This window comes from Saccopteryx bilineata, chromosome 10 (genome assembly GCF_036850765.1).
Source record: "Saccopteryx bilineata isolate mSacBil1 chromosome 10, mSacBil1_pri_phased_curated, whole genome shotgun sequence".
In the NCBI taxonomy this organism is placed as follows: domain Eukaryota; kingdom Metazoa; phylum Chordata; class Mammalia; order Chiroptera; family Emballonuridae; genus Saccopteryx; species Saccopteryx bilineata.
Window position 1 is genome coordinate 9,303,970 of NC_089499.1, and position 16,054 is coordinate 9,320,023.

Here is a 16,054-nt window from a genome sequence, read left to right on the forward strand (position 1 = left end):
AACTGACCTGTCAGATGCATGAGCTAGACTTGGTTCTTTCCACAATTCTCATATTCCCTTAAGAAACAATATATAGTTATTTTTAAAAGTCACATGGTGTGGGTGTGTGTGTGTGTGTGTGTGTGTGAGAGAGAGAGATCTATCTTTATAAAAAGATTGCCACAATATATTAAGTTAAAAAAAAAAGACAACCAAGGCACAAGAAAATGTGCCCAGTGTAAACCCAGTGTCTACGAAAGGAGGAAAAGAACGTAACAATATAAAATTATCTGGAAGGATAGAGAGAAACTAACAACTGACTAGGGGGGGGGGGGGGGGGAAGCTGCAGATAGTGTAAGAAATGAGAAATATTTTTCATTGCATTTCTTTTTATACTTTTTGATACCTGAACCACATGAATGTATTAGCTATTTTAAAATTTTAATTAAAAATTATGTCTCCATCCAAGAAAATCTAGGTACAAGGGAACTGCTGAGTCTAACTGTGGTTCAGTGACCTTGGCCCGCTCACTCTCTAAGTGTCTTTCTTCCTCTGCTGTATCAACCATGATGAGGACGATTAACCAAATAACTCCCCGGCCCAAACTTCTATGATTTATCTAATGATCCACAGGATTTTATTCTAATCATCTGGCAAAAAAAAAAAAAGAGAGAGAGAGAGAGAGTGAGTTAGAGAAACTCCTTTCCATAATGACTAACTCTTGATACAGATTTTAGAAGCTTGGTTTAAGTAAGCATTTGCTAGTGCAAAACCTAAAAAACAAATACTCAAAATGTAAATCTTTAAAGTTGAGGGTGTAAGGTCAAATGTCTAGCTTTCTGGCCCTGGCCGGTTGGCTCAGTGGTAGAGCGTCGGCCTGGCGTGCAGAAGTCCCAGGTTCGATTCCCGGCCAGGGCACACAGGAGAAGCGCCCATCTGCTTCTCCACCCCTCCCCCTCCTCCTTTCTCTCTGTCTCTCTCTTCCCCTCCTGCAGCCAAGGCTCCATTGGAGCAAAGATGGCCCGGTTGCTGGGGATGGCTCCTTGGCCTCTGCCCCAGGCGCTAGAGTGGCTCTGGTCACAACAGAGCGACGCCCCGGAGGGGCAGAGCGTTGCGCCCTGGTGGGCATGCCGGGTGGATCCCGATCCAGCGCATGCGGGAGTCTGTTTGCCTCCCCGTTTCCGGCTTCAGAAAAATACAGAAAAAAAAAAAATGTCTAGCTTTCTGCATGCAAAGACACCAAGAACAATAAAAGAAAATACTTTCTAATATGAGTTTAAGTTATTGGAAACTACGCTGAGTTCAGCTTGCTGTCATACATCCAGCAAATAACATGATCGGTTCCCTTTGAAGCAGTAAAAAGCAGTGTACCGTGTCTCTTAACATTTGCAATGTGATTACAGTGGCTGGAGCAAGGCACCGAAGAGCTACCTAATTATTACAATGACGCAGGGGAACAACATTTATTGAGGCTATTGAATGATAACGAAAACAAATAAATACAAAAGGTTACAGTCATATCACTGTAAAAAACATTAAATAGTGACTGCTATAACCAGTACTGAATCAGGATGACAAAATCAGTCCTACCTCTTACGTAATAGCGCACACCAGCTCTGAAACAACTCCTCCGCGAGATGAGAATCCAATCAAAGTATTTGCCATTAATAGAACATGAGTGCATAGTAATAACTTAACTACATTAAGGAAAATGTAACATAGAGAGAAATGACATGTAGTATTTCCAGAATAAACAATTCTGACAAACTCTACATGGGGCATGAAATTTAGTACAAATCTAAATCTACTTGTATATCTGCAGAAATCTCAAACTTCACGTGTCCAAACCGAACCTTAATACTCCGCCCTCCTCCCTCCAGACTCTCCCCACTTTGGATTCATGAGCTCCTCTCTTTCACATCCCTTGTACAATTCACCAGAAAACTGTCAGCTCTATCTGCAAAACGCATCTAGAACCTGATCACTTTTCACTACCGTCCTGCTACCGTCTCAGTCCCGGCAACATCACCCCTCACCGGGATCACTGAACCCGCCTCCTAACTATTCCTGGTACCCCTGTACCCTCCCTTGCTCTCCTATGGCCAGTCACTAACATCACTGTCACCCGGGGATCCTGTCTTACCATGCCAATCCTCTAGGTAGATCGTGAGTTTTCACCACAATTGCAACAGAAGTCACAGCCTCTTCGGCCCTGCATAATCTGGACCCCGATGGTTCTGACCACAGCTCCACCTCTCCCTGTCCACTCTCTGCTGCAGGCATGCACCTGCCTCAGGGTCTTGATTCTTGCTGACCTCTCTGTATGTATGGGAATATATGAGTGTACACTACATTAAACAAAAGCTAATTTAAAGCTTTAGATTAAGCTAAAAAGATAAACTGCTCTAAAACTGTCTACAAAAAAGTGTTTCATAATCTCACTTGATACTACTTGTCCATTCACAATTTCATTTGGAGGGAAAAAAACCACAATTGGCCTAAACCCCTTAAAGTACTACCTAAATACATCTGTTTCTTATTTTATCCTTAGGAGAAAGTTCCAGGGAAGGGAGAAAAAACAAACAAAAAAACTCAGAATAAACAAGAATTTTCATCCTGAGATTTTCTGATTTTTATTCCCCAGTAACTATGGAAAACACCGCCCCCATTACTTTTCTGCATTCCTTTATGTATAACAATTTAAGGAAATCATATTCACATAAGGAACAAGCAGTCACAGAGGGCGGCATTAACAGCTCCTGGGGGTGCGGACAGGAAGCGAGCCTGGTCTGCAGGACACAGACCAATCTGAACTCATCGGCGCCCCCTGCTGGTCCTGCAACCAGCCTGCTTCCCTATTTTTATTCTGATGTCTGTAATAAAGGTAAGTTTTTAAAAGTGATCTTACAATGAAATGATTATTATTCATTTTGCATTTGTCCTGACAGACACCCTCCTCAAGCATTATTCTTTTTATTTTTCTGTGGCGATTTCAAAAGACAAATGTAATTTTTAACTGTGATTCTCTTCTCCAAATTGCAGATCACACTACTTCCTGAGTCAAACTTTGTTAATACTACGCACATTTTTCATTTCAATAGCAAGGTTTAAACTACTTTTGTTTATTGACTTAAAGTCTAATAAGGCAAAACACAGCATACCTATTCCTTCTTTTAAACCACCAGCCCCAGAACTCTTGAACAGAGAAAATAACTCAGACTAAAGAGCACATATTTTTTTCTTTTGTTTTTTAGTAAAAGAGCAAGAGAAAGAGAGAGAGAAAGAGAGATGAGAAGCATCAACTTGTAGTTGTATCACTTTAGATGTTGATTGACTACTTCTCATATGTGCCTTGATTGGGGGGAGGGCTTGATATGAGCCAGTGACCTCTTGCTCAAGCCAGCCACCTTGGGCTTCAAGCCAGCGACCTTTAGGCTCAAGGCAGTAACCATGGGATCATGTTAATGATCCCACACTCAAGCTGGTGAGCCTGCACCCAAGCTGATGAGCCAGCACTCAAGCCAGCAACCTCGGGGTCTTGAACCTGGGACCCCAGATCCCAGATTGATGCTCTATCCACTGTGCCACCACCAGCCAGACAAAAAATATATTCTTTTTTTTTTATATAGCTTAATTTTCTTATTTATTTATTTATTTATTCACTTTTAGAGCGAGAGGAGAAAGAGAGGGGAAAGAGATAGAACAGGGGGTGGAGCAGGGGGCATCAACTCCCCTATGTGCCTTGACCAGGTAAGCCTGGGGTTTCGAACCAGCAACCTCAGTGTTCCAGGTCGACGCTTTATCCACTGTGCCACCACAGGTCAGGCCCAAAAAGAATATTCTTTAAAAGAAACAATAGTCATTTATAACTAGTACTCTAAGACTTTATGTTAGTGGGTTTGGTTTTGTTCAAAAGCAATTCCCACTAATTCTGCAATACTCTCATCATGCAGTATTAGAGAATGTCTCTAAATCTGCCTTATAACAACATTCAAATAGAGACTGTTGGAAAACAGAACAGTATAATGGAAGGATACAGCCATGTAATACTGGAAGAGCAAACCGATGGACCTGAAATGAAGACAGATAAGACACTTAGGAATAAATATACTATAAAAGTCAACAAAACGCCCTATATAAAATACATGTATTTACACATGAGAAGGTAATACATAAGTACAACAAGGTAGTAAACTTATGGGTAAGTTTTATTTTTCTTATTTTTTTTAATGTTTATTTTATTGATTTGTTTAGAGAGAGAGGAAGGGAGAGAGACAAAGAGACAGGAACATCAATCGGTCCCTGTAAGTGCCCTGACTGGGGACTGAACCGACAACCTCTGTGCCTCGGGACGATGCTCTACCAACCGAGCATCTGCCCAGGGCTAGTCACTTTACATTTTAAAGAAATTTCTCTACTGTAACACTGTCTTTTCAATTAAAACACTTAAGAATGTGCTGCCCTCGTCTGGGCCTGCACGTGCCCAGACTGGAACACTGAGGAAGCCACGGCAGCTGCGGCACGGTGCCCCCTGCAGCCTCTGCCCAGCGAGTTCCTCCCTTTCTCATCCCATGGCACGCATAAACTAATTACTAAAAGTCTGCAGCAAACCAAAAAATATACTTTTTGCCTATCTGACAAAAAAAGAACAATAGGTATAATTTTGATTCACTCACACTGCACGGCTACTGCTGTGCTGGCTGTTGACATTTTTTAAATCTGACAATCTAAGAAAACAGAGGTCAGTGCCCCCAACTAAAATAGTCAGATATTGCATGTTTTAAAAACTCTTGTGGCAAACTGGTTGAAAATTGCTGCTCTACAAAAAAAAAACTACACCCGTGCTAATCTGTAGCTCAAACTAGTACTTTTCCAAAAAAAGCGAAGCAAATGACAAGAAATAAAGCCATTGGTTGAATCTATTTACTCAGATTCAATAGATGATGCTTCCTAACTGGGCCTCCTTGTTTGTACCGCACTTCTAGGAACTGGGGACAGAGGAAGGTGGCACCTCTGCATGTCCCCTGGGTGACAGAGGGGAAGCACAGCCCACAGGAAGACATGCAGAGCTCCCCACTCGCCTAGGAACTTGGCTCTGGCCCCTCCTCTCTCCACTGAGCCTCCGCCAAGAGCCAATCTCTCTCTCGTATAAAAGCAGTCTAGTTTTACTTTACTGAAGGCTCCTCCGGGAGAGCAGAGCAGAACAGTCTCCTTCAACCCAGAACGCTGGGAGGCTACGAGACCTGATCAAAGTTCTTAAGTCACAAATAGAGTTAAATTAGAATTCCTTACCCAAATCCCTGGTGATTAGGTAGCTATTTTATAATATGTATTCAACTAACACTTGGGCCTGTAATGAGAAGCAGGTTTTATTTGGTGTGCATTACCTCCGGCTGAGCAGAGAGCTCTCTCAGAAGATGACAATTCCACACAAACCGCTGATCTGCCTAAGAGAGAAGTTTTAAAATGAACAAATATCTCCTGCCAAAGTGAGTTTCTACAGAAAGAAAACTGTGACCATCAATTTCCCACCTCGTGGCTAGAAACAGGTCTGCTGACATGCTCCACACAGAGCTTCCTCTTCCCCTCAAATCTTCCTTTTCCCTTCTCCTCTGGGCTTGTCTCGCTGCCTCAAACCAGTACTGCTGGCCTGGAAACCTGGGGGTCCTCTCAGGGTCTGCGTTTCTCCCACATGTGCTGTAGCCAGTCAGCAAGTCGCAAGCCCCCTTCCAAAGCCATCGGCTCCCCCACGTCTGCTCCCCTACGTGGCCAGCCCTTGGCTCCCGCCGAACTCCTGAAGCTCCGTCTCGGCCTTGCCCCTCACACCCACTCCTCCACATGCTGCCAGCAGGCCTTCTCCAACACAGCAGGCAGGTCTGTCTGCTGGAGACCCTTCACCGGCTCTCTGTCACCTGAACAACCAAATACCTGCATGGCCTACCCTGTCCTCGTCCTCGGAATGGCAGCCCTACCTAACTCTCTGATCTCATCTCCGGCCATTCATTCAAACTATGAATATAGAAGAAGCTTCTTTAACAACTCAGTAGTTGTTCTCTTTATAGAGCACAGACTGAACGCTCAGCCTCCACCGCCAGCAGCTGAAACTCTAGGGAGCAGCTCCTGCACTCAGCCATAGCCAGGGGGTGCTGCACTTCCTGAGCCTCAGATGTGTGTTCCCCGCGGTCTGTGCCAGGTGTTCTTGTTAGTCACCATTACATAATTTAACTAAATATTTCATAAATCAATGAAATGTGACTTAAAACCAGACTGCTGTATCTATAAAGCAGAATGGTTTGGTATTTAACTTGATAAAAGGTAAGTTGCTAAAACAAAGCTGCTGTCGAATTAAGTGGGAGTGACAACTATAAAAGCCTAGAGAAACATAGTAAAAATCGATAGGCTTCTGCGAACAGATTGCTCTGTGTCAAAATCTTTAGAGAGACTCAAACCGGAAAGCATTATGGATATAATTTACCAAGAAGAGACAATTAGGAATCAATGAACCAAAAACAAGGAGAAGCCTATGGTCCTACATCAAAAAATCGACCAGCCAATGTAAAATTTTAAGTGAAGATAAAACATTTATGGCATGTGTGGTGCGTTTATCACTTCTATGATTCCCTATGTTAACTTTAACTGACTCTTTTGATTAGCTGACAAAAAATTCCTTTCCTATCCCCACAGATGTGATGGCTTCTTTTTCAGATTAGCCTAATATTGTCACCATCTCCGCCTGGAACCTCCCTCTCCCACTGTCATCTGACCACTGAGGCCTACTCGTCATTGACTCCCAGGTCCACAGTTCTCTGTAAAGTCACCCCCGACTGCTCAGAGTGAGGCCCACCTTCCTCCAAGACCCCACCACACTTTGGTACGAATCTCGGTGGACAACAGCATCCCTGTCTGCAACTGCTAGACTTCCGCCTCCCCAGGACACTGTAGGCTCCCACAAGGCGGAGCCACGTCTTCTTATTCTGTGTCCCTAGAGGATAATACAGTGCCTGAATATAGCAGGCACCTGAGAGACATCTGACCAATGGAGACTGTAGCAACTGCTAGAAAGAGTAAGTCTCTTTGTAGTTAAAAGCCAAAATTTCTTGATTGCTTAGTTCACATCTTGACTTACAGCTAAACCTACATAAATTTTACTAGAGAACAAAATCTTCATAAAGCCAATGAACTAATTTAGGTTGAACTGTATGAAATCATTTTTATTGGTCAATACTGATCCGTCACTCGCAATTTCATATAGTCTAATTAAATACGGAACTGACAGCAACCTTTTATATTGTCTGCTCCCCTAAACACAAGTATGGACTGTTAATAAAAAAGCAAGGCAGCAAACATCCAGGTTCCTGAACGGCAAAAAATTTAAGGTGAGATCATTTGAGGCCTAGTTTTAAAGATATGCTCATCTTTAAAAAGAAGCAAAATAACAACAAAACAACCCACCTTAAAAGGATATTTTTCAAGTTCTTAAGTCAGTAAATTGTTAATTTTCTGGCTGCAAAAACTATAAATAACACCTCTGCAGAAAGAACATTACCTGTTAGAAGATTAATTTTATAAGCATAATTATGTTACTAATGCTCATTAACTGTTTAACTAGACAACACCTAGAGCTAGGACATCGTCAACATGTGGATTAGACGGGACCTCTGCCTAATTAGACATCAGGGTCCTTGATCCTGTGTGTGTCACAGACTGGGCGTCTAAATTTGGCATTGGAGTATATTTGAAACATGGTACATTTTCAAAGCTCCATACATAATCCTGATACAGGCAGGATTGAGAAAAACCAATATATATTTGTATGGATGAAACAGAGATATGCCCCTTAAACACAAATTCAAATAAGTAAACATAACTGACGGTTAAGCTTACCCTTTCCAAGAGACTCATTTCTTGAAATTCTGGACTAGTGTTGGACAGCCGCTGCAAAGTATGGGTCAAATCATACGTGGTTGAAAAGTAAAAGCCATCCACATTCAAGACATGGTTTATCATTGCTAGGAAGGCTTTATTATCTTGTAACTGGAAACAAACAGGATTAAAAATATCAGTCTACCTCATACTTGAAAAGGAATCTGTCAGCCTGAAAACAAACACCTGTAAGCCTGGTCCTATTAAGTATCCCTGGCACCAGGCTGGGCTGGGGAGGGGCGCTCGCCATTTCTGCAGGACCTACAACAGCTCCTGACTCCCCACGATGCTCAGCAGCGTTCGGTGTGACTACACTAGTTATCCCTTTGGTATCCTGACAACTTTTACTCTAATGGGCAGAGGCGTTATTTTAACGAAACATCTCCAGCTTAGGTTATGACCAGCTGTGTGCCAGACACTTCACAGAAATCTTTCACCTTCAAAGCAACCCTGCCAGGTTAGTAACGGCCCTCATTTGGCAAATGAGAAACACAAATTCACGAGAAGCCCAGTAACACGAAGAGTAAATAACAACAGAATAATAAAAGTCTCATTCTTAAGAGACTTTACTGGTTGGGGTGAATGGTATTTAAACAAAATTCTTTAAAAAAAAAAAAAAAGAACTAAACAGAAATGTCCTATAAAGGTAATATATACATATCTTTATTTTCTGGTAATGATTTTAGCTGACTTCCCCAATGAATACCAGGACTGACATGTGTTTACCTTGGTTTTAAAAAACAATTGTTGCTGATTGGCAATTATGAAGCATAGCCATTCAGCACGAACGTTAGTTAGTGCACTGTCACTACGGCCTGACTGCGCACCCAGCGCCCCTGAACAGCAATGCCACCCACAGTCAACCAACTGTCCCTTCCACCCCATTCATGTTCAGTCCGGACTGTACCCCGAACGTCGTCACTCGGGGTCTGCTCACACCTTCACCTTCAGTGAAGTGATCTTTGGTAAATACCAGGACAATGAAATACAACCTGTATTGTTGGGGGATTGATATTAACTAACCATGGCAACTGAAATCCATGCACACAGGAATCGTGCAAAAGAACTGTTTGAATATACACACACACACATATTCTCACATGTGAGAAAAGCGAAGAAACCCTTCTCTGGGGAAACGGAATGAATCAGGATGAGTGGAACCTCAAAGGTATCTAACATTTTATTTCTTTACAAAAAGGGTATGAAGTTAAAGCCAGGCAACTGAGAACTATAGTTTTTGTTTGTCCTTTTCTTTCCATATGAAGTTTCATACTTTAATAATTGTGTTAGTTAAAAACAAACAAACCAAAAAAAATAAAGATATGAAGAATTTTTTTAGGGGGTTTTAAGGCTAGGTATAAAGGTATGTAAAGTGACCTTGCTCTATAGATTGCTTAATTAATTAGGCTTAAAAATCCACCCAACACTCTTGTATCCCGCCTCCCTCTCTCCACCCCACGGCACTAATCTGGGTTCCATTTCTCACCTGAATATCAGTTAAGTGCAATATTGTCTTCTTATAAGAATGGATTTCAAAATCTGTTGCTTTCCAGATTACATGATTGAAAAATTCACCTATTTTTATCCTTTTGGTAATGACGATTAGATAATTTCCTGCAAAAAAGCAAAGCCAGGGTCAGATAAATAAGGCAACTCTAATGCCAAAAATAGCAGTCTTTGTTGCTTAAACTCTAAAGGCTAGTGAATGTGACTGTATTGTGCTAAGATATAATAAAAGGCCCACACTTTTTTTAAAGCAATCTTATAATTTATAAATAGAAAGACTAGCATATTATTTAGAAAGATTTCTGAGAATTCAAATTTTTTTCTCAAAAAGATAAAAGCAAAAGTTTTTGGTAGCTAAAGCAGTGATCTTAGCACAGGGGTAGGGAACCTTTTTGGCTGAGAGAGCCATGAACGCCACATATTTTAAAATGTAATTCCGTGAGAGCCATACAACGACCCGTGTACATTACGCATTATCCAATAAAAATTTGGTGTTGTCCCGGAGGACAGCTGTGGTTGGCTCCAGCCACCCGCAACCATGAACATGAGCGGTAGGAAATGAATGGATTGTAATACATGAGAATGTTTTATATTTTTAACATTATTATTCTTTTTTTATTAAAGATTTGTCTGCGAGCTAGATGCAGCCATCAAAAGAGCCACATCTGGCTCGCGAGCCATACGTTCCCAATCCATCTTAGCAGATCAAAAGTGGGGACAGAGACACACCTCTCCCTCTCTCTCTCTCTCTTTCTCTCTCTCTCCCTCCCTCCCTCCTGTCATCCTCAAGGCAGACAGGCTTCTGCATTTCCCAGTGTGTAACTTAAAGCACCGCGGGTTATGAGATCTGACCACTGCAGGATTCTCATCTACACCACTCCTACATTCTTCACGTCATTCTGTCACAGTGGAGAAATATGCTGGGGCAGTGGTATGAGTAACTGGTAAATGCAACGTTCCAGACGGTCCCCAACTTATGTCGGTCTGACTTAGGACTTTTCTCCTACACGATGGTGCCAAAGCGCAGGCGCTCAGTAGGAACCGTACTTCGGAGTTTGGATTTGGATCTCTTCCGGTAGTGGAAGCTCTAGGTACCCTCCTGTGATGCTGGGCGGGGTCGTGGGCCGCAGCTCCCAGTCAGGTCGCGATCACGAGGGTGAACTACCCACAGTTCAGTGTGTTCACGTGCCGGGGATTCTGCGCAGCTGTGGGCTAACGTGAGCTCTCCGAGCACGTGTAAGGAAGGCTAGGCTCAGCTGTGACGTTCAGTAAGTAGGGTGACTCAGGACATTTTCACCCTAGGATGGGTTTATTGGGATGTGACCCCATCGCAGGCCAGCAGCATCTATACAGAGGTGAGCAGTCAGGCCCTAAAGAGCCGGCACAGCACACGCACAGCACAAAGCACCGGCCCTGACCCTAGCCACCTCCTCTCACAGGTGACACAGGCTGAGCCTTTTCCACTCGTCAATTCTTAAGCTCTGTTCACAGCTCCACCCACAGGTGCTCTCCCTGGAGGGTTTCCCGTACCTCTCTCCTCTCACCTGCACGTCCTGCTATCAGTTACTACTTAACTGCCTCTCACTAGGCTGCAAAGTGAGGACAAGAGGGGCTTTTATAACTCCGTGTCTAGCACAGTACCTGATACAACAGAGTTGTTTTTCACTCGGAACCATGCACTACGGTAGAGGTAACTCAGTATGGGGTTGAAGGGCAAATACACTGGTCCAGCAATGCATTACATTTTTTATTTAAATACCATTAGAATTTATGAAAAATGTTTATTTGACTAGAAATTTCAACTCTAGCTGAAATAAAACCAAAGACAAAATACTTTTTAACAGATACTCAGGTTGATAAATTTAACCATTGGGGTATATCATTTTTAGAAATTACTGACAAATACCTAATCTACAGATTATTGCCTAAAGCATGGCAGGAAGTATGCCTCCATCTTATACTCTAGTGTCCATTTAATGAGCGTTTTGCCCATTTTAGCTTATTTATTCCTTACCTGCCACCAGATGGATTGTGCCCAGCACACCAAATATTGGTTTTGTGACAGCTGAAGGAGGAATATCTTTCTTGACTTTAAAAGAAAAAGAAAAAAAACCACATAACACACTCATCAAGAGAATGGGAAATTTAGCTTGATTTCAATAGTTACTCCAACTAAATTAACATGCACAAATTGTTCTTAGAAAGCAATATTCCCTCATTAGCATTAGACCTCTACCTCAGCAGAATTTAAAATAAAGATGTCCATGTTATACCTAAAGGTCTCTGCCTGTCCAGGATAGTGTCAAAAGTAATATGCTTCAGCATTCTTATCAGGTAAATTGTGGATTATTTCTAATGTCAATTTTCAACTAAATTTATTCAACCTCTTGCCAGAAAGTAAGTTTTTATCCCTTTAAGAGAATTAGAATGTAAATCGAAGGAGGGTTGAGACCCGATTCTAATCTCAACATGCAACTACAGCAATGGGATGCAAAACAGACCTGCCTGGCCAATGCCTAGGCTGTGCGGTGCGGGCGAGGCCCAGGGCCAGGAGGGAGAGCCTCCTCCACCTGTCTAACAGTAACTCAGACAGGTGTGCGGGAGGAGCACCCTCCACTGTGACTGTATAAACAATGCCCTTATTAATCTTAGATTACAGGGTTCATTTCATAATTGTTAAACTTTCAGCCAGTGTTTTACAAAACATATTTTCAGAACCCTAGTTTTGGGAATAATGGCCTATTGAATAAGCTTATTTTGCTACACCCACTCCCCCTCCCAGAAAGAGAATGCACAGCAGAAGAATAAAAGCTCTGAGAAGGCCTGCAGTAAAATAGAGCTGTTCCACTGTGTAATTCAGTTTCCCAAACTTATGTGGCTATCAAGTTTTTCTTTCAGTCACAGTTTAATTATCATCTTGGAATCCATTCTGAAACACTGCTCTAAACCCAAGTTCTTTTTCCTAAAGGCAGTGCTACACTCCGAAGAAAGTAATTCTGAATGAGGCCTAAACTTCACTTCTGTTTCACTCAGTAATTCAACTGACTTAGCAGTGCGATGCCGCAACTCTCTAACATGAAAAGTGGGAGTACTGGCACAATGGAAAGCTCAGGAGAAAGGATACTGAGATTATCTGATACACTTAGACAGATAGAGCTGTGAGATATAGGAACTATGGTGGGACAGCAATAGCACTATGATAATGCCTAAGAAAACAGGCTACCCTGACCAGGCGGTGGTGCAGTGGATAGAGCGTTGGACTGGGATGTGGAGGACCCAGGTTCAAGACCCTAAGGTCACCATCTTGAGCGCAGGCTCATCTGGTTTGAGCAAAAGCTCACCAGCTTGGACCCAAGGTCACTGACTCAAGCAAGGGGTTACTCGGTCTGCTGAAGGCCCATGGTCAAGGCACATATGAGAAAGCAATCAATGAACAACTAAGGTGTCGCAACGAGAAACTGATGATTGATGCTTCTCATCTCTCTGTTCCTGTCTGTCCCTGTCTATCCCTCTCTCTGACTGTCTCTGTATAAAAAAAAAAGAAAAAAGCCTGATAAAAAAAATAAAACAGGCTAGTTTTCCACGGAAGAAAAAAACTCCCTCTTTCCATGGAGATGGTCTACATTTTCTTTTTTCCTTTTCTTTTTTTTATTTTTTTTTATTTTTCTGAAGCTGGAAACGGGGAGAGACGGTCAGACAGACTCCCGCATGGGCCTGACCGGGATCCACCCAGCACGCCCACCAGGGGCAACGCTCTGCCCACCAGGGGGCGATGCTCTGCCCCTCCGGGGCGTCGCTCTGCCGCGACCAGAGCCACTCTAGCGCCTGGGGCAGAGGCCAAGGAGCTATCCCCAGCGCCCGGGCCATCTCTGCTCCAATGGAGCCTTGGCTGCGGGAGGGGAAGAGAGAGACAGAGAGGAAGGAGGGGTGGGGGTGGAGAAGCAAATGGGCGCTTCTCCTATGTGCCCTGGCCAGAAATCGAACCCGGGTCCCCCGCACGCCAGGGCATCCGGAGATGGTCTACATTTTCAACTTGCAAAGACTGTGAGCGAGTCAGCCCCTTAGCACCACTGGCTTCAGGTCAGAGAATCTCTTTACCTATCTACTGATGAGTGTGTGGTATCTTCATTACATACAAACTATTCATGACCCTTAGCTTTGTCCACTTAAATGGGTCTGCAATCTCTACCCATAAACTAAATGTCACTGAAAAGCAAAAAATAACTGAAAACACATCCCAACTAAATAGCTGTTATAAGACACCAGGTTGTATCAATACAGTATAAAGGAAGAATAATTAAACTTTCAGAAAAGGGCACCAACATTGGTTAAAATTAACCAGTTATCTTGAGAGAGCAGCCACCAAGCAAATGTCAAATTATCAAACTAAAATAGAGCTCTAATTCCATTTGGTCAAAATAAAACTATATATATGGTCCATACTAGAATAACCACATAACCAAGGAAATGAAAATGTCTAGTCATACCTTCCCTATACTTTACTATCCTATGCAAAATATTTTCATATTTCACTTTATCCTTTCAAAGGATATTTACTGTTTACTAAATGCCTACTCCATGGTTACTCAAATAGTGTACTTAAAAAAATACTAAACTGTCAAGAGGTAATTTTTAAACAAATGAAATATGAAATTCTAAACGTGATATCGCATGGTACTTTGTCACCAAAATTATTTTACATTACTCTAGTCAGAAATCAGTGTTCTACCAAATTGAAAGAAAAATTGTTTTTTAAATCCCAAAGAAGCAAAAGCAAACTATATGGATAAGACAGATAAAGCTTAGAAACATCATTTGCCTAAAGCATAAATTTTAGTCAGTGATGTTTATATTATTTTTCATTCATTAAATTACCCTCACAGTCATGAATATTTTTAAAAACAAAAGCAGCTATAAAAATTCCACACACTTAATGCTAGAACAACCTTTCACACTCAAAATACCTTAAATCTTATAGCTAGAGGGAACTTAGACATCAACAAAACCAATCCTGTTAAGACACAGATAAGGGAATAAATAAAGATATAACTATGCTTTTAAGTCCATGAAGACAGTATAAATTTCAAGATCATTTCTCCCTTTCATAAAGAGAAAGCATAAAATTAATTCATAAAAATCAAATGAGGTAGCGAGAATTAAAATGTTGTAAGACACTTCAGAGATCCACACACTGACATGCCACTGATTAATTTAATTGTTGCAACTTAGATCTAAAATCTTTTTTCAGACACTGTTTCAAAAATTAAATTTATTGGGGTGATATTGGTTGATAGGCTCACACACGTTTCCAGCGTAACAGACGCTCTAACCTGGCAGTAAAATACCTGCGAGGGTGACCTCTGTGGACACACGGTCGATGATAAGCACATCATCTGCTCCGTCATCGCAAGCCTCCACGTAGAATTTTTCAGGTGTGATGTGCCTAAGAGAAATTTAAATCTATAAATAGCTAAACCAAATGAGATAAAGCCTCCAGAAAAAGTACGCACTGAACACTTTCTGCCAAGTTTCAATGTGGCATCACTTCCTGGCTTCTGCACAGATGAAATTGCTCCGCAGCCCCTATGCATCCAGTGCTGCTTTTCACGCAGGTCAATGCTGACAGTGTTAACTTGCTGTACAACCACCAGTGTGACTTACACAAGAAAACCATGACAAGTTCTAATTTACTATACTCATCTACAGGACCAGACTATCTGTGCTGTATGACCTTGGGCAAGTCATCGTATTCCCCCATGTATAAGATGTACCTTAATTTGGAGGACCGAAATTTAAAGAAAAAAAAAAAGTATTATATAAAGTTATTGAACTCAAGTTTTATTTATCATAAAATTCATACAACTCCTCAAGCAGGAAATGGAAGTAAAGAAATCTACCACTGTATAAGACACACCCAGTTTTTAGACCCCAAGTTTTTCAAAAAGGGGTACATCTTATACATGGGAAATACAGTACTCGTCCTCTCTGCTCTTCAGTGTCATTATCCATAAAATAAGGATAACACTGGGCTCTTCAAGTTGTATTGTTGTGAGGAGAAAATGAGCTCATATTTGATAAGCATTTAGAACAACATCTGACACATTGTAGGCAAAAGCTAAGTACTAGCTAAAAATACTAAGAAACATAGTTTTAATAAAACATTTCCAGGAAATCGTCCAATAAACTACTTTAACATTTGGATGTTTTTGTTGTTAGAATGCCACATTAAAAAGGAGAATGAGAGCCTGACCAGGCAGTGGCGCAGAGGATAGAGCGTCGGATTGGGATGCTGAGGATCCAGGTTCGAGACCCCGAGGTCGCCAGCTTGAGCGCGGGCTCATTTGGGTTGAGCAAAGCTTACCAACTTAGACCCAAGATTGCTGGCTTAAGCAAGGGGTCACTCGGTCTGCTGAAGGCCCACGGTCAAGGCACATATGAGAAAGCAATCAATGAACAACTAAGATGTTGCAATGTGCAATGAGAAACTAATGATTGATGCTTCTCATCTCTCCGTTCCTGTCTGTCTGTCCCTGTCTATCCCTCTCTCTGACTCTCTGTCAATGTAAAAAAAAAAAAAAAAAAAAAAGGAGAATGAGAACAAAAACCCCATCCCATTCTGTAAAAAAAAAAAAAATGAAGGGGGTAA

General features: G+C 41.8%; 1 protein-coding gene across 2 annotated transcripts in view; it reads right to left on the bottom strand.

Annotated features, from left to right (window-relative positions):
• Positions 1-16,054, bottom strand: part of SACM1L (SAC1 like phosphatidylinositide phosphatase) — a 51,691-nt gene that overhangs the window by 23,129 nt on the left and 12,508 nt on the right. The window contains exons 2-8 of one of the 2 annotated variants that reach the window (XM_066245985.1): positions 14,739-14,851; positions 11,423-11,497; positions 9,389-9,516; positions 7,864-8,013; positions 5,367-5,426; positions 4,017-4,050; positions 1,570-1,671 (exon numbers count right to left, since the gene is read on the bottom strand). In XM_066245985.1, coding sequence (XP_066102082.1) covers positions 1,570-1,671; positions 4,017-4,050; positions 5,367-5,426; positions 7,864-8,013; positions 9,389-9,516; positions 11,423-11,497; positions 14,739-14,851 — 662 coding nt within the window. The remainder of the gene's footprint in view (positions 1-1,569; positions 1,672-4,016; positions 4,051-5,366; positions 5,427-7,863; positions 8,014-9,388; positions 9,517-11,422; positions 11,498-14,738; positions 14,852-16,054) is intronic. The other variant, XM_066245986.1, reaches the window with a different exon arrangement.